General features: G+C 44.1%; 1 protein-coding gene across 1 annotated transcript; it reads left to right on the top strand.

Moving 5' to 3' along the window:
- Positions 1-369: 369 nt before the first annotated feature.
- On the top strand, positions 370-10,987 carry SC5D (sterol-C5-desaturase). The gene is made up of 5 exons (XM_024196658.3): positions 370-470; positions 3,081-3,298; positions 4,466-4,598; positions 8,416-8,516; positions 10,271-10,987. The coding sequence occupies exons 2-5, from the start codon at positions 3,089-3,091 to the stop codon at positions 10,721-10,723; spliced, it is 897 nt and encodes a 298-aa protein (XP_024052426.2). The 5' UTR covers positions 370-470; positions 3,081-3,088; the 3' UTR covers positions 10,724-10,987.
- Positions 10,988-19,282: the final 8,295 nt, after the last annotated feature.

The following is a 19,282-nucleotide window of genomic DNA, read 5'->3' as shown; positions in this document are numbered from 1 at the left end:
ATTTTACTAATCTAGTCCTGCCTTCTGGGGGCTGCCTGCTCTGCTAGCACCTTTGAAGCTGCATAAAGGTGCCAAGCTTCCCCCCCACCCCCGTCTCGCATCTGAAAATTGCACGCAGGACACCTGCGCCGCGACCGTGCATTTGATTGGTAGGGCCCGGGGACCTGCAGAAACCCCCACGCGCTCATCACCATCCTGGCCCCGCCCCCCGGGATCGCTCGCGGGGCGGAGCCGGCGCCCACCTATTGCGGGAGCCGCCCGGCCAGGCCGCCCCGGCCGCGCGCCGCCTGCGTCACCCAACTCGCCAGCCTGGCGCGAGCCGGGCCGGGCTCTGACGCCTCATCAGGCTACCCCTAAGCCCCGCCTCCCTGGGGGGGAGCCGAGGCGGCCACGCCCCCATCTCAGCCTACAGCTGCTCGCCTCGGACTCGGACCCGGGCTGTCAGCGGCGAGGGGCTCGGCCTGGGGCAGGTAGACGGGGGGTGCAGGGGAGACTTCAGTGGGTGCTGGACTAGTCCCAGAATGCAGACTGGGGAGGGGCTGCAGACTGGTGCAAGGGGGAGGCTGGGGAAAGGGGGGAGCAGGAAGGGAAAGGGGGTGCAGGGGAGGCTGGGGAAAGGGGGGGAGCAGGAAGGGAAAGGGGGTGCAGGGGGAGGCTGGGGAAAGGGGGAGCAGGAAGGGAAAGGAGGAGACTTCAATGGGTGCTTGGATAGTCCCAAAATGCAGACTGGGGAGGGGCTGCAGACTGGTGCAAGGGGGAGACTGGGCAGGAAGGGAAAGGGGGTGCAGGAGATTGGGGGACAACAAGGGGGTGCATGGTGGTGTAGCACTAACCCCCACATTCCCAGTTCAGAGACCATCCCAGCAGGGTGGGAGGTTCAGTTCTGGCTGTGGGCTATCACCCCACTGCATGCACATCAGTGACACAGATAGGGGCAGAAACTGTCCTCTTCCCTCTACCTACCAGCTCCTCTTCCTGTGTCACTTCCCTTTTTTTTCAGGGATGTACTATCAGTGCTCTGTCTGTTTTTTATGATATCTGACAAACAGTTTTACCTTCCCAAATTGCATAGGGGGAGGCATTTGTAAATATCTTCTATTTTAAAGAGTCCAGCAAGAGGGAAAGAATTTTTGTATGTCTACGTCACTGATTCTTCTTATCTGGCTTAGGTCACTCGAGAGAAATCTGCTGCCATCCTAGGGTCACTCTTGAGAGAAATCAGCTACCATCCATGAGACAGTGAACCCCTTACTCACACTGAAAGTTGTTCGCACCTGTAGCGCCTTTGTATTTAACAGGTCACCTCTTAAGAGTAAAGGGATCATGATCTGCCCCCCTGCCTAGTTTTGATCTGTGCTATGAAATGACTTGGTCTCAGTCCACTCTTGTTTAGATGGTAAGCTCTTTGCAGCATGGACTGTCCTTTTGCTCTGTTTTTGTAGAACATCTAGCACAGAGGTCCTGGGCCACAAGCGGGGTTCCAAGGCAGTGAAACACCACTAATAAAAAATGCCTGTTTCTTCTATTGGAGAGAAGATGGGTGAGGCATTACTGCTCCCACCTTGTCTCCTCTAATATTCTGGGATTGACACAGCTACAACTATTTTGCATATTTCTTATATAGCACTTTTCATTAGTAGATTAAAAAATGCAGCTCTCCAGTAGATAGGTGTCTTTATTACAAGAGCTGGTCAAAAATTGGAGAGTTTTTGTTTAAAATTTTTTGAAAATTCAGAAATTTAGGGTCTAATTATAACAAATGGTTGCCACAGCAGAGAAGCCAGGGACTTGATGGGCCATGCCCATCGACCTTGCTTCAGATGTGGCCACTTCAGGCCATGGTTAAAACTCTCATGGCGAGAGACAGAAGAATCATAATTTTTGGTAAGAGGCAAGTTCATGGCATGTATTTGGGGCTGGAACTTCAAAAGAAGCTTATGAGTGTTAAGCGTCTTTGAAATGAATTATTTATCAGGGGAAGTTTATGACCCATTAACTGGGGGACTAGTACAAGTTGCAATCTTGCATGAAAAACTGTTTAACTCATTTACTAATATGATGCACCTAGTAGTTTAAAGCCATTTAATGGCCCATACACCAGCACATTGCCAACATTTTTTTTTTAAAAGTGTGGTCTTGTATAGCAGTGGTTCTCAACCAGGGACACATGTACCCATGTGCCAGGTATGCAGAGGTCTTCCAGGAGGTACCTCAACTCATCTAGAATCTAGATATTTGCCTCCATTTTACAACAGGCTACATAAAACACACTAGCAAAGACAGTACAAACTAAAATTTCATACAGACAAAATGAGAAAATAAGCAATTTTTCAGTAAGTATGCTGTGACACTTGTATTTTTGTCAGAAAGCAGTTTAAATGAGGTGAAACTTGGGGTATGCAAGACAAATCAGACTCCTGAAAGGGGTACAGCAGTCTGGAAAGGTTGAGAACCACTGTTGTGTAGCAACTGTAACGGGAGGACTGGGTAAAATGTTCAAAAGTGCTTAGGGCACAAATTCTCTAAGATCTTTAGACTCCCAATTTCCACTCAAATCAGCCAGAGTTAAGTGCCTAAATACCTTTGAGGATCTGGGTCTACAGGCTTATGTGCCACTAAAAATCAGTGACTCAGGCTCCTAAGCTAGTTACTACTTTTCAAAATTTTACCACTTCACTACTTGTGGGAAAAAATTCTAAGTCATGGCTAGGACAAACCTAGGGCTTTAGTCTTCACTGAGGCACAAGTGGGGAAGCTTCATAGCTGTTACCCAACTATAGCTGTTACCCAACTATACCTGTTTTGTGACTGCAGCAGTCACACTGGTTTTTTCACAAGTATGGAATATGCTTTGTTGCAAGTATACATCTTGTATACAAGAACACAATGTACAATTTATAGTCCACCATACTACCATTTACAACAGTCCAGTGAAATTTTTTGATTATCCAAGTACATGCAGATTAAATACATGTATTTATCATGAATTTGGAACACTTAGAATTGTGGTGTTTTATGCCATTGACATGTAACTGTTTACATTGGATGCAGGGCATTAATGCACTCTTTACGTTATATAGGTATAACAATGGATCTCGTCCTGAACTATGTAGATTACAACTTTTTTACACCATATGTGTATCCAACCACATGGCCAGAGGATGAGCCCTTTCGACAGATCATCAGTCTCCTTATTGTAACAAATCTTGGTGCACTTGTGCTTTATTTGCTGTTTGCAACTTTGAGCTACTACTTGGTTTTCGATCACTCTCTGAAGCAACACCCCCAGTTTCTAGAGGTGAGCAGAATTTCAGTTTTTCCTAGTCTAATTTGCCAGTTATGTGGCAGATTGAACTTTACCTCTCAAGAATTCGTATTCTGTGCTGAGTTAAGGTTAGATATGCTTTTGTCACATTTCAAATATTTGGATAGGGCTCTAAATATTTGTGATAAATATTAAGAGGATCCACATAGACTGACTTTTTTGTTTGGGGGGGGTGGAAGATTTGAGAAGGAAACTGCTTCTGTACTTGTGTTCATTTAAGATGGTTAAGTAGCATGTTTTCTTCTGCATAGTAAGGCTTCAAAGCTGTATTAAGTCAACTTGAAAGAGCAACATTTTGTTCAGAGTTACAAACAACCTCCAATTCCCTGAGGTCGTCTTAACTCTACAGTAGAACCTTAATTAACCTTCAATACCCCTGAAAGAGGTAGATCTCACCATTTGAAAACTGGGGAAACCGAGGCAGAGTTTAAGTGGCCCAAGACTAAATAGTAAGTCCGTGAATAAACCAGAATTAGAACTCGGGACTGGCAGCTTCCTAACCTTAGGCAGCAGGTGATGGAGGAAATGAGCACATCAGATAAATCAAAAATACAAATAAAGCACCCTCCAATTTCAAGGCTAAATTACATTATGCAAACATGAAACTTCACCTTAAGAACAAAAGCAATGGTAGGTGGAAAGAGAACTCATAATTATACATTTATTCTGCCTCCATACAGGGGGATGGACTAGTTGACCTGGTGAGGCCCTTCCAGCCCAGCATATCTAGGAGGCCAACAGTAGTTCTGCCAAAAATACACTGGCAGGGAGGTTTTGCATATTTAAAGGTAGAGAGGAACAGATATCAAGGGACAAAGTGCTACTTTCTTGATGAGCAACCTTATGACTGCAAAGACAACTATCAGCAGGACTGTACTGGCATCGCATAATGAATGTCTCCTGACAGAGCATGGCAGGGGAAACTTGATTCATGAGGCTCATTAGGAGGGTGGTGCTCTAGGTGTCTACAAAAGGAGTGTATTGTGCGTGGTTTAATTGGTGCACTGATCTGGGGCAGAAGCAGGCATGACGTTGGCAGTGCCTCTGCTCTTCCTGTTCTGCAGAAAAGTCACTCTGGTATTTTCATGAAGGTACACAAGTTCTGTTGAAAAATTAAAACCTATCTGCTTTTATCTTTAGAATCAGGTGCAGCTTGAGATAAAATATGCTCTCCAGTCACTTCCCTGGATCAGCATCCCCACAGTTGCACTCTTCTTTGCAGAGGTCAGAGGTTACAGCAGGCTTTATGACAACATTGAAGACTCTCCATATGGTATGGAAATTCATCACTTAAACTGTGAGCCCCTTAGGTCTTTCTATGTACAGAGCCTAGCACAATGGGGTCTTAAGTCCATGACTAGGGCTCCTAGGCCCTACAATAATACAAATAATACTTAGCATCCTAGCTATATTTCAATTGTTAACACACTTCATTCTTCCCTCATCTTTCCCTCTCTGCTTCACTCTGCATTCCGGGCTAGGAGGGATTAATCTCCCAGTAACTGCCCTTTCTCACCTCTTTTCCTCCATACAACCTACTTCCTCCTCACCTCTTCTCTCTTCCCTTGTGTGTCCTACCCTATTTCTTGTCTACTCTTTTAGTGAGAGAACACATGCCTTAGTGCTGAAAATGCTATGTAAATTGACAGGCTGCCTAAATGGTTTATTAATAAAATGTCTCCATTAAGCTGTTACCCCCCCCAGTGTCTTCCAAAGCAGAGCTGAATTGTATATTGCTTGAAGAAAAGAACACAATGGCATGCTTTCTGTCAGAGCTCTAATGCTGTAAAACTCTCTCTCAAAAAAAAAAAAAATATAGCCATTCCCTCATGGCAAGTAACTTAAACAAAACCAGGTATCTAGGGGTATGTCCGTTTTGGGGCTCACATTAGTGCTCTAAAAATAGCTGATATTTTGGGTGACCAGACAGCAAATGTGAAAAATCGGGACGGGGGTGGGGGGTAATAGGAGCCTATATAAGAGACCCAAAAATCGACTGTCCCTATAAAATCGGGACATCTGGTCACCCTACTGATATTTGATAGATAGCAGAGCTTGAGCTCTCAAGCCCTGCCCCTTCACCCTGCTTTCCTGCAATACTTCAGAGCCAGAGTTTCATCCAGAACTGCAACATCACCTGGGCTTGGAGGCTGATTCCCAGATGCAGTGTACATGTGCCCTAGGAGGTTTATGCTTGTATTTTGGGAGACATGAGCTAAATTCACCTACCTCCCTCCCTGTTGCACATGCTTGCAAAGGCAGTATTCAACTATGCAACAGATCACTGTAAAGATTAACCTGAGTCCTTCAGCATGTAACATTACACAGTGATGTTAAATGTTGTGAGAAAGTTATAGAAGCATATTTCTCTTGGTACCAGTGTCACATACAGCTCCCTGCATTTGCAACTGGCAAAATCAGATTTCCTCAGCCATTTGAGAGCAAGGTGCTGGCTGGACAGCCACATGGGCTGGAGTCTTCTAGCCACAGAACAGATACAGCAGCAGTGCAAATGTCCCTTCTGATAGCAACCTGTCAGTATCCCTCAATCCCTCAGCCATCCCTAGGGATCGCAGGGAGATTCTGACTCCATACTAGTTCATTCCTTGGTCTCACTGCTGAGACAGCCAACAAAGGGGGGCTAATTGGTAGCAAAGTAGGAACTAAAGCAAAACCACCTCCATTTGTCAAGCAGCCATTGAATTGTCATATTAGCTCAGTAGTAGACTTGGGTGGATTTGAACTGCCAGCCTGGAGAGGAAAAGCACTCTGTACCATTACCAATCCCCAAGCCAGCCTATCCTTGACACACCAATCCTGAAAGCAGCAGTGTCTCTGACCTTAGTGGGGTTTGCAGGCACATTGAGCTCTAGACAGGTCTGGGGCCTTAATCTCAAATACAACTGAATGATGGGGAGAGGACAAGCCTGGGGGCAAGCAACTCTAGAGCCTCTTAAATGTCCTTATTCACCATGAGTGCAAACAATTTGGCTTAAGACTTGGTGTATTATGACTGTGGGCAACTTAGTTCCCTCTCTCCCCTTGGTCCTCCTCTGCTTTTAAGTCAGGGTACCTCTGTACTGCAAATGAAGGTGACTGTAGCAGAGGCAAACCTATCCAGGCTAGCTCTAATCTAGGTGGTGCTGCCACATCCTCACTACCACTGTTCTCCACATGGGCTTCAGTGCAGGCTAGCTGCTCCAGTGCAAGCCAGCCAGGAAGCCAGAGTATGTACTCAAGTTGCTGGGGTTCATGACAACTGCATCTTCACTGCCATTGTCCCCCATGCTAGCTAGATTACAACTGGCATAGGTATGCCTAACCACACTGCAATCACACCTTCATTGTCTGTTTCCCATAGAGGGACTTTGATCCTGACCATTCCTTTGAGTTCAGTGCAGTTACTCCTGACTGACCCCACAGTAAATGAGGTCCTTGGTGTCTACACCCTCTTCAAACCTCACCTGAAGAGCAGCTGGCCTTATTTGTGTTTTTTCCACATGTAGACCTAAGATGGTCTGGCACAAACAGTGGTGGCTTAGCATGTGCTGGGTATATTTCTTATTCCTCCCACTTACATATCCAAGAGCTAAAACTGAAGGACCCATCCCTATTTTTAGTGAAGCTGATAGCACTAATGGTTTATGCCATCAAAAAAGGGGCAACTCAGTTCTGCTCTCTAGTGGCTCATGCCATTTTCATTTCTTTAAATACATTCATTTACAAAAACCCTGCCTGAAACTAAATCCATAATGTTAACGTTCATTCTTTGTGCTGTACAAGTCTAAGGGCATAATCAAGAGTTCCCTCCCACACATACAACATGCTATACAGCTTTAATTTACCACCTTTAAAGTGAGATTCCAGTGAGAGAGGACACTTGGGTGGATGCTGCTCCTCATGCCTTTCTGCACAATTGGAAGCTTTCAGGACAGCCTGCAACTTATATTTTTGCCAGAGTTCACTTTTACAAAACCCTTTTCATACAAAGAACAGGAGTACTTGTGGCACCTTAGAGACTAACAAATTTATTAGAGCATAAGCTTTCGTGGGCTACAACCCACTTCTTCGGATGCATTTTCATACATTCCATTTCTCCCTTCTCTTCCCTCCTCCCCCCCCCTAGAAACAGTTTTAAACAAACATTCCCCTGCAGAACTGCAACCCAAACAGTGCAGCACCAGGAATTGACCACTTATGTTGGTACAGCAGTGCCTGGGAGCCCAGCATAGACCAGGACCCCACCATGCTGGGTGCCATACAAATGCATAACAAACAGATGGCCCCTGTCCCAAAAAGCTTATAACCTAAGTATTGCCGGGGGGGTGGGGAGACACAGGAAGTCCACAAAAGCTTATGCTCAAATTTGTTAGTCTCTAAGGTGCCACAAGTACTCCTGTTTTTACAGGAAACCATGAGACTTCACTATGTTTCATTGGCCAGGTGACCAATACAAAATGTAAACAAACCAAGTAAATAGTTGTAGTTTTCAGTTTGAAGGTGTTAGTGGTAATAAGGGCATTTGTTTATCTTGAAGTCATCAAACAGCTTGAGTCCTAGTTTACAGATAAAGGCAGCCAGAGATACTGAAGTTATCTAATCTGTGTACTGGTTCCAAAGTGAAAACAAAACAGTCTTGTGTTGCTTCCTGTCTTCACATGTTTTGGAAAAAACACCTCTGTTTCTGTTGGTTTATGCTGGTGTGTGTGAAAGTGTAACTTTATCTACTTGACAGTGTCCTTTAAAGTACTAATGTGTTTGGTTTTTTTAGGAGGATGGTGTTAAGATCAGCTCACTTCATTGATGAGAGACTGTACTGAAATCTTCTCCATTAGGTTCAGTTCAGCATTTTAGAGCCTAAAAGCAATCAAACTTTTCACCAGCAAGAATCACTACACTAATACAGTACAAATCCTGTTTGGCTGAGCTAGCTTTTTATAACCTAAATTTCTTAGCCTCAGGATATAGAAAGAATTACTAAAAAAAGATTTTACATTCCCTGTATCTTCTCAGACTTATTTCTCACTATCTTGACACTTACCTAATTGTCTGTAATCTCTTAATCCTAAATTAAGTCTTATTTTTCCTAGGATGGTTTGGTGTAATCCTTAGCATGCTCTCCTTCCTTTTCTTCACCGACATGTGCATTTACTGGATTCACAGGTTCCTCCATCATAAACTTGTGTACAAGGTAAGAGTAGATAGATATAAAGCATACTAGACTTCAGAACAACTTTATATAACCACTCACCCAGGATGTGACCCTCCCTTTTCTAAACAGGGGGCAGTTGCCAGGAAGGTCTGAGTAAAATATTTTTCATTGTTTGTCCTTAGAAAGGACAGACAAGTAGATTGTCTGGTTTGGTATATTTTAAGGGCAGTTTAGCAAGACTGCTTTAAAATGTAATGGGCCTTTACTGGGTGGTGGTTCTTTCTACTATAAATACTAAGATCTCTAAGAGGTGTAACACAGAACTTGCAGCCCAGAGGGAGGCAGGTTAAGTGGCTTTAAGCCACCTTCGTGCCTACCTGACCCTGGGTTCCTCTGGGGGTAGGAGCCATGTGGGTGTGTCTAAGGCATGGCAGCTTCCCTAGGCTACCCTCTTTTGTGGCAATGCTGCTTAGAATCACTGTGCTGCAGCCCTGCTTTGATGCACCCTTCCCAGCCCTGTCCCTGTGCTAGCCCTTATGCTGGGCTTTGCAAGGGGAGGCCTCAGAGGGCAGCCTTCTGAATGTCTGCCACAGTTCCTGGGCTGGAGGAATCCTCCCTAGGCTCTACCAGCTCCTTGACTCAGCTCTGGCCCTTTTAAGCAGCATAAAAGGGCTGGGAAGGGGATGAGGTGTTTGTTCCTCCCCCGCCATGTATTTTGGTTGCACCCCTTATAGTTAAATATGTTGCTGTTGAAAGACACTGTCACAATGTCAATAGACAAAGGAAGGTTTTAGGCCTCAATTCATCAAAGAACTTGTGCCCATGAGTAATCCCATGGGATTAATTGGGGCTGCTTCCATGCTTAATTCCTTCTAGCCCAATGATGGTATAACGTAAGTGAGCATTTTAGGTTTCAGCTCATGGCCTGAGTCAGGAGCTCTAGTGTTCAAACCCAGTTGAGAGAATCGCCCCTATAGCCTAGGATAGGTCCCATCCCCTTTTCTCCCTCCATTGGCAAAATGAGAACTTCACCCAGAGGGAACTGGTTACAATTGCTTGTAAAAGACATTGTGGCTACACCCCCACTGAAGTAAGTGGAATCTTTCCACTGATGTTAGTTGCTTTCAGAACAGGCCCTAAGAGCATAACATAGGAATATCATTTTGACTCTAGCCTAAGATAAAGGCTTGTTTCTCATGGCCCTGGTGGCGGTGTCATTCGAGTTAACCTGACCCATTAACACTGTGGCAATCTCAAATTCTGTGTCAAACTCTATATGCAAAATGTACTTTTTAATCTGACACTCTTCTTTGCAGTACAATAGGGATTTAAATATAGCAAATTGCAGGGTGGCAAATAAGCCATCTGGACCTGCTTCCAGATAATGCTTGTTTGGGAGGGGAGGGCTTATGTCTACACAGCAGCTGGATTCGGCTCCAGCTAGCACACTAAAAGTAGCAGTGGGGCTGCAGCAGCTCATGCGAACTGCCAGATCCCCTGGGTACAGACTCCGGCAGCTAGCCCAAGCTGTCACCATGGCCACAGTGCTGTTTTTTAGCACGCAAGCTCAAGCAGAGCTTGCATGTGTTACACCTCTTAGCTTACATACCCTGTGTCAGTTTACAGGTTGAGAGGGACAAGGAAGAAATAGAGCTACAGTAAAATGCAGTTATGCAGACATTTCCTAGTCATATGGTAGGCAACGTGGACCTGGGAGGTGCCAGACTGAAGCACACATTTTTTTTTTGGCTTTGTCAAAATGTAGGCGCTAACTCTGTTTTGTTCTTCTTTAGCGTCTGCACAAGCCCCATCACCGCTGGAAGGTTGCTACGCCATTTGCAAGTCACGCCTTCCACCCTGTGGATGGTTTCCTGCAGAGTATTCCATATCACATCTATCCTTTCCTCTTTCCTTTGCACAAGGTGACCTACTTGGGTCTCTACATCGCTGTCAATGTCTGGACAATCTCTATTCATGATGGCGATTACCGCGTGCCAGATTTCTTGAAACACACTATCAATGGCTCTGCCCATCACACTGATCATCATTTATATTTTGATTACAACTATGGTCAGTATTTCACACTCTGGGATAAAATTGGGGGCTCCTACAAAAGCCCCTCTTCCTTTGAAGGGAAAGGGCCACATGATTATTTGAAAAAGCTAAAGAGCAGAGAATTGGCCAGTTTTAAAAATGACCATGTGGATGAAGATTTGATGAATAGAGACAGTCTAAAGAATAAATAGATCTCCTCAAGCTGATTGTAAAAAGGCCCTGACTTTCCCTTTTACGTTTTTTAAAAGGAAAACCCTGCTTCTAAAGAGTCCTTCCCCATTTATATCATGCTTGGGATGAAAGCATTTTAGGTGCCTACTAAGGTGGTTATGGTGGAGTTACATAGTTAAGTACCACAATACAGTCCCATAATGGGGACCATTTATGGTGAGGGTAAAAAGCATAAGACCTATTTAACGTCTAATGTTGATGCAACATTGAAAAGATTTTCTGCAGCACTTACAAATGTCCATGCATTGAAATTGGGACTGCCTTTTCTAGCATAATGCATTAGAGCATAAGTTATCATTTAAATTCTACCCTAACAGCAGTAACAAGATCTTTTTTTGCTATATTCAAAAGCTTTCTCCTGAAAGTACACCTCTACCCCGATATAACACAACCCAATATAACACAAATTCTGATAACACAGTAAAGCAGTGCTCTGGGGGGGGCAGGGCTGCACACTCTGGTGGATCAAAGCAAGTTTGATATAACACGGTTTCACCTATAATGCAGTAAGATTTTTTTGGCTCCCGAGGACAGCGTTCTATCAAGGTAGAGGTGTACCATTGTTCCAGACAGTAAGTTCTCTCTGCACATGGGAATTTTGCTAATTGAACAAGGATGCTACAGGTGGCGCTATACAGAAACTTCAGTATTGCTGCAATATTGGTTCAGTGTACTTAAAAGGAAAATTGTTTGAAGGAAGGAAGAGACACTTGAGGAAATATAAATTAATGCTTTGCATGTGGAATGTGACAGTACACTCTTCTGCATATACATACCTGTAGCTTAATAAAAGATGGCACGCACATTTTCCAAAAACTTACTTATCCAGCTAACTTTTAAAGATTAGCTTAGCATTAAAATAGAAACCATCTGAATCAAAACTGAACAATGAGTTTCTGGTAGAAACTTTCCTATTTTAAAATAGGAAGATAGACCAGGCCTATTTTTAAATAAAATCTTATGCTGTCCATATAAATAAACTAAATGTTGAATTGTTTGACTGGACCTATCCATGCTATCGCATTGTCTAGTTAACTAGAACATACAAATTTGGGCAGCTGGGAAAAATAAGTATTGCCTTATACTTGGGCTTAATGAATTTGAAAGCATGAGCTCCCATTTCTAATTTCTCTAATGGTTAAATGTCTTTTGAACAACAGCATAACTTTTTGCATGTTGTGTATATTATTTTAGGACTAATAGCATTTGCTACAAATAAAGTAATATAGAATACAATTACTTTTATAATATACTTCAATTTTCCCAATCAAATCATGCAGAATGACAATGCACAAAGTAAGTGTAGGAATCTACAGACTGCTGTACTTCCAAGAAGCCTTCAGTATTTTACAAACAGGGTAATTTCTCTAGCTTTAGATTTATAGCAGAAGGAATTCTGTCCTTGAGAGAAATTCTCAATCTCAGTTTTTGTAGTCTTTTGACAAATGTATTTATAATTCCTGTGGAAATCAGCTGGCAGATAAAAATCCTACAATAATACTGTACCTTCTGAAGGAAGGAAAACTTTTTAATTGTGGTGACTGTTTTCAGAGAGGTTGGGAAATACTTAAAGGCTACTGTTAGCTTTCTTTAACTGTGGTGTGACGTGAATGTTAGCAGTTGTCTTATTGGCTTTGTCTGCTGTTTCTGATTTGTTTTTTCCTCCCCTCTTAGCATTTGACAGTGTTACTTTTGAAGACCAAGCAAAAATATTTTTATCATGCAGACATGCACTGCACTAAATCTCTCAGCTTTGATTAGAACAGTATTTTTTAAAAAAATCCTGAAGACAGTGTAAGGAACAGTTCTATTTTACAGGTCTCTCTGACATTTTAAAGGTTAGTTGATTGGTTTATCTTACCTAGGCTTTACCTAGGTTTTTTTTTTTTAAAACTGCTTACAAGAGATTAAAGCTTGACTGCTTCTAATAGTTTATCTAGCATTACAAAATTACCCAATAGGAGGAGAGAGTGTGGGGTTCCCCCCCCTTTTCAGGAAGCAAGGATCCCCTGGTATCATAGCAGTGTAATGTTTATCTTGCATGGCAGTAAGAGTTCCCTTACTATTTATCTGTAGTGAAATAGTTTGAAGGGGGAGCAAGGTAGAACCAGCCTTAAAGGCAAAAAAGCTGTGTAGTTGCCTTGTAGCCAAAATTTGGTAACCGTGTAGGAAAACACTATGAAACTTGCAATCCTGGCTTCCCCCTTGAATGATAAAAAGAGGACCCCTGTAGAAGAGAACCTTAGCTGCTGTGCCCTGCCCACTCAGCAGCCTCATCCCCTCCTGGAGGCTCAGTTGAGAACAGAACCACCCCTGGGTAGAGGTTTCAGCCCTAACAGGCTCTCTCCACTTCCCCAGGCCATCTGCAGCAAGATGACCGGCCCTGTGCTGCCATGGTCTTGAATCCCTCCACTATCTGGGGGAGCTGCATACTGGATTCTGATTTATGCTGCTCTGAGCTAGAGAAATAGCACAGGGGCTGTGCCCTGGAGTTCTTATCCAGGCAGTTTCAGTGGCGCTTTAGAAGCCTGGTGCTTGCTCAGCAGGACTTTGGCTGACTGACATGCACCAAAGCTGTTGCTCCCATTGCTGTCACTCTACTTCTGAACACTTGGTTCCTGGGAGAATTGGGGAGCATGTGAGGTTTGGTTTAGGAAATGCATTAAACGCTACTCCTGTGGGGCCTTATTCTGCTCTTGTGCCCAACTCACTAATTCACCTAGGAGCTGACAGTGGGTGTTGTAAGATAGACTGAGATCAGTAGGCAGAAGGGGGGGCTTAGAAAGGGTGTTTACATCCACCCCCAAAAAAACCTCTAGGTATGATCATGAAGAACCTTCTCCTTGCCTTTCTCCCCCCCCCCCCCCCCCCTTACAGAGTAAGTTCACAGTTCCTACTGTGGTATGCTCTATTATGGGTGTTCAGAAAGCACTTCTAGAATACATAGACAGAATAGCAAAGACCCCCCCCCCCCCATGGAAACCAAATGCCTTAAAGGGAGAACAAAATAATGCCTCTAGGGCTTGGTTTTTCAGGGACCATCTGCAGCACCCGCTGACTTCAGCTGAAAGTCAGTCCCCGGCTCTGTTCATAAATTGGTTAGCAAAATGCTAATGCACAGAGTGCCATTAGGTAGCGGCACTTAGAACAGTTAACGCATAGAATAAATGGATAATCAAAGTAGGAAAAAGGTGGCATGCCTTAGGAGAAGGCTGTTCTGACAGTGTGAGCTTGTTCACCAAATGCTATGCACTGTTGATTATTGTGCCATAACTAGTATATTCTCCATAAACTAAATATGCCAAATAACTAAATACTTGAAGAGCAGTGGGTAAGGAGGGGAGCAGGCATGTAAGTTGAGATGGTAAGAGCAGCTTAGAGTGGATAGATGTGTTCCTCTCCATGCAATTCATGTTAACAGCAAGGAAAGGCGTTCCCAACATCTTTGGGCAACACTACCCAATTCGCTGGACTAAGACTTTCTCTCTGACACCTTCCTGCCAAGATGTGCTGCAGGTTTCCAAGCTGCACGGGTTGTTGAAGCGCATGCGATTTGACTAAGGGAAAGACATCTGGAACTCACAAGCCCTGTATTAAAGCAGAGGATACCAGTTGGTGGGAACCTCCTGTCTTGCAGTGTTCTCCAGTTCAGTTTTGGCAAGGCAGGGTGTGGATACAGGTTGGTCAGCTGTTTCCAACTTTAGAAACTTCTGAACAAAGCAAACTCCTGCCTGCTGGTCCCTCCCAGTGACTAAGTAAAGTGAGATGCATGCACAGCAGTTTTACAACAGCCTGTCTCTGGTTCATATTGTAAACAAGTAAACTGGTTTGCACAGCCCTTTACCCTTCCTGAAAACTGGAGCCATGGAGCAGAGAGGCAGAAGAGGGTTCATAGTATGTTGTGTAAATAACAAGTGAAGTTACTGTATGAAGGTTGTGTTGAAAGGAGTTGTTGCAGACCAGCGTGTGTTGGTCTTCAATTCTAATGTTTTCTGAACCAGTAATAAAGTCTGCATTTTAAATGAACTAAATGTGCAATGGTTTTGTTACTCGCTTCGCAAGATCTCTACAGCCAAATAACAATTTGGAGGAGAAACGGCCTCTGCAAGAAAAGTTTGTGAACAGAGTAAGTAGTAAATGCCCATTTCCAGTCTATGCATTATTTTTTGCTTACGTTCTATGACACTGACAGAGTTGAACAAGTATAACCATTCTGATTGTGTCGAACAAATAAAAAGGATGGGTGCTTTCTTTAAGGCCCCCTTCCAGGTGCATACTAGAGCACCTCGGTACAGTAGGTGGTAGGCTCCGATGCTGGATAGGGGTGCTCTTTGGTGAAGGACATTGAGTCTAAAGCACCATTGCACACCTGTGGTGCTCTAGTATCAGACCTGAGAGAATAAAGAGAGGAAGTTTACAGAGGATGTTTAGCTCCTCTGTGGCTGGATACCTAATAAAATAGGTAAAAGCAAGACCACACCCCAATGGATCAGTGGTGTCACCACAAAGCATTACTGAGTCCTCAGTCTGCCTAAAGATTACAACGCAAGGTATAGAAGATCAGGAATGCCAGCTGTGCATTCTAGGGCCCTTTCACAAAGATGCAAGGCATTTTAGTGCTTGTGAAAGAGGCCAGACTGATATCTCTAGAGACTGCAGCTCTCTCTATCCAAACCCAGGGAACTGTGCAGGTAATGACAACCAGCCCAAGCAGGAGATATCTCAAGAGGTGAGAGGATGGGCTTGTTTCCATTGCCTTTCAGTCCTTAGTCTCAGATTACCCATTGACACCTGGTCCATCAGAGACCAAACACAGGATTCAAACTCTTTCCTCTATCCTACCACCAGTCACCTGAGTCAACCACTCAAGTTTAAACACTTGGGGCCAGATTCTGTAATGTATGGAGGCACCTAAAGATGTACACAGATGCCTAGTGTGATTTTCAAAAATGCCTATGCAGGCTAAGGAGCTTAAGTCCCGTTGACATTGAAATCAAGGGGAGTTAAAGCACCTAAGCAGGTTTGATGCTTTTGAAAACCCCACTAGGCATCTTTAGGCACTTATGAAAATCTGGCAACCTCCTTCCAAATTTTCAAAACACCCATGTCCCTGGTGGGAGTGCAGTCTGCACGTACAAGTCAGGTCGTTAGCAGTACTCCAGTTTGCACCTGCAGCTCATTTCTGCCCTTTAGAAAATGTAACCATTATCAAACTGGCAATAAATGAGTAATGCTTGCAGTGACAATCCAGTCTTATCAAGGCACAAATCAGGCAGCGGCATTGAAGACCATGTCACATGAATTATTTACCAAAGCCAACAAAAAATTCCCCTGCTTATGATTTGAGACCCACAAAAGGTATGAAAATATAGTGCCTCACATACAAGTTTTTCAGCTACTAACCATCAGCCTCTGGCACCCCCTATCCTTATGGGTGGACACTTAACACCCTGAGCAGCAGAGCTATCTGAACACACATCTAGAGCTCCTGCTGCAGCGGTCCTGTCACAAAGAGGGGGCTAGTGATGGCCCTCACAGGGGCAGGAAGGCTGTGCATGTGAACCCACTTTAGTTTAGCAGCCACCATGATGGGCCTTTCCTTAAAGGCCCTTCACAACTCAGCCCCTCTCTGCCTTTTCTTGTAGCTTAGCATATTGTCCCTTCTGCTGTACCAAGAATTTCTCCTTTTGGGGCCTGTTTCTCTGCTTCTTGCACAGGCATCTTTGTGCCAGACCGTCTTGTGCATGGATTCCCTTAAGATAATTTGCAAGACTGCTTCCCCGTCCTCCTTCAGACCTACCTACTGATGCCTGCAGAAATTACCCACTGACCATGGCCAGTGACAATACAATATGTTGATTCCCATCTAGCCATATTTATAGAGACAGGTGAAGTGATTTGTAACATGTTAGTTGTGCGCACAACTAGTCTACAACCTCATGTTCCAATCTCTGGTATCTCCCCCCCCCCCTCTCCCCGTTTATGTCTGATTAAAATAGACTGTCAGCTCTTTGCAGCAAGGGCCTGTTTTTTACTCTGCTTGCATAGGACCTAGCACAATGGGCCTCCAAGAGTGATTGGATCCTCTGGACACCTTTATGCATAAGGAAGCGACCGGCATCCCACCTTATGCGAGGGCAGCCAGCCATGGCACAGTAAATCATCGGATGTCTTGCTAACATCCCCTGTTAGGACTTTTAAAGTGACCAAGCTTCCCTGGGAACAGTGAAACAAGGGAGACGGACTGACTCCAGTTCTCGGACTTAACTCTCAACTCAGTTGACCTTTTGGCTCTGAATTAAACAGTAGTGCAAGACTGTCCAGACTAGCCCTATTTTTGCTGAACAGGTTTAATAGGAGGATTATTATTTGCATGTTGCAGTGACTAAGAAACTTCCTCATGTTAGGTGCTGTACCTACATATAAGAAGAGACTGCTAATGTCCTGAAAATCCTATAATCTACACAGGGTAGGCAAAAAGATGTATAATGATCCCCATTTTACAGATGAGGGACAGAGCAATTAAGTGACTTAGCCAAGGTCACACTGGGAGTTTGTAGCAGAGCTGGGAATTGGACCCACCTCTCGAGTCCTAGATGAGTGCCTTGAGCACAAGCCTTTCCTTCCTATTTTTTGTATGGCCATGAGCCAAACGGAGCCCTGCAGGGTCTACTCTTCTCAATACATATATACATAGCCTCCATTCATGTTAAAGTGAGAGCCGTGTACGGGGCGCAGAAGAAGTCATAAATGATCTGGAAAAAGGGGTAAACAGTAAGGTGGCAAAATTTGCAGATGATACAAAAACTACTCAAGATAGTTAAGTCCCAGGCAGACTGCAAAGAGCTACAAAGGGATCTCACAAAACTGGGTGACTGGGCAACAAAATGGCAGATGAAATTCAATGTTGATAAATGCAAAGTAAGGCACATTGGAAAACATAATCCCAACTATACATATAAAATGATGGGGTCTAAATTAGCTGTTACCACTCAAGAAAGAGCTCTCGGAGTCATTGTGGATAGTTCTCCGAAAACATCCACTCAATGTGCAGCGGCAGTCAAAAAAGCGAACGTGATGCTGGGAATAATTAAGAAAGGGATAGATAATAAGTCAGAAAATATCGTATTGCCTCTGTATAAATCCATGGTATGCCCACATCTTGAATACTGCATGCAGATGTGGTCGCGCCATCTCAAAAAAGATATATTGAATTTAGAAAAGGGCAACAAAAATGATTGGGGTACGGAACAGACTCTGTATGAGGAGAGATTAATAAAATTGGGACTTTTCAGTTTGGAAAAGAGACGACTAAGGGGGAATAAGATAGAAAATTATAACTGGTGTGGAGAAAATAAATAAGGAAGTGTTATTTACTCCTTCTCATAACACAAGAACTAGGGGTCACCAAATGAAATTAATAGGCAGCAGGTTTAAAACAAACAAAAGGAAGTATTTCTTCACACAACACACAGTCAATCTGTGTAACTCTTTGCCAGAGGATGTTGTGAAGGTCAAGACTATAACAGGGTTCAAAAAAGAATTAGATAAATTCATGGAGGCTATTTCCATCAATGGCTATTAGCCAGGATGGACAGGGATGGTGTCCCTAGCGTCTGTTTGCCAGAAGCTGGTAATGGGTGACAGGGGATAGATCGCTTGATGATTGCCTGTTTTGTTCATTCCCTCTGGGGCACCTGGCATTGGCCACTGTCGGAAGACAGGATACTGGGCTAGATGGACCTTTGGTCTGACCCAGTGTGGCCGTTCTTATGTTCTAGGGTGAGACAAGCAAAAAATTGAAACAAGGCTACCAAAAATTCACCAAAGCCGAAGGCCAACTCAGGGACTGAATTGCCAAAAAAATAGAAGATCCTGCTATGCAAACCCCTTCAGCACCTGCCTCAGAGCAATGACCGAAGCTCTGTAGCCTTCCGCATCTACAGTGGCAGCTCTCATCCAAGTCAAGGATAACTGATAACTGTGCATTAGTTAATTAGCAATCCATTAAGTCAGTGGTACTCGACCTTTTCCATAGCAGGACACTACTCACCTTGGGATCTCCCTCCTCCTATCTAGCTGGCACTTCCCTCCCCACAAACGAGATTGGAATGGCAGTGTGGTTATGACACCCTGGCACCTGTTTGTGACCCCTCCGCCCCCAGGTTGGCACCCCTTGAGTCAAGTGATCTACCCAGTTCCTAGGGAAGCATTCATCCAAGTCCCCAAACTACTCCAGTGGCCAGTCTCAGCACTGGCATCAAGGAATGAATGGGACAGAGAGACTGAACTACCTCATGTCTAGAGGTGAAGCACATCAGTGCGGTGAAAGCTGGTGCCACTGCTCCTGTGCGGAATCAGTCTCTAGAGCTATCAACCACTATCGTCTTGCTCCAGCCAAATTCACAGCCCTCTCTTCTCCCCAAACTCATCTACAGCACTTTGACACCATGGTGCTATATAAAACCCTTAGAGAGTGCTGGTCTCTTTTCTGTCTCTTCTCACAAAGTCACCGCTGA

Source organism: Terrapene carolina, unplaced genomic scaffold, assembly GCF_002925995.2.
Source record: "Terrapene carolina triunguis isolate 2854851 unplaced genomic scaffold, T_m_triunguis-2.0 Scaffold374, whole genome shotgun sequence".
NCBI classification, from domain to species: domain Eukaryota; kingdom Metazoa; phylum Chordata; order Testudines; family Emydidae; genus Terrapene; species Terrapene triunguis.
Note: the sequence above shows the minus strand (reverse complement) of the source record. Positions and strands in the feature narration are given on the sequence as shown.

Bases quoted from the DNA above. Each gene is read 5' to 3' on its own strand.
- SC5D (XM_024196658.3), top strand. From the start codon at position 3,089: ATGGATCTCGTCCTGAACTATGTAGATTACAACTTTTTTACACCATAT. The intron at 3,299-4,465 runs GTGAGCAGAATT...TTTTATCTTTAG, and splicing joins AACACCCCCAGTTTCTAGAG to AATCAGGTGCAGCTTGAGAT. The intron at 8,517-10,270 runs GTAAGAGTAGAT...GTTCTTCTTTAG, and splicing joins ATCATAAACTTGTGTACAAG to CGTCTGCACAAGCCCCATCA.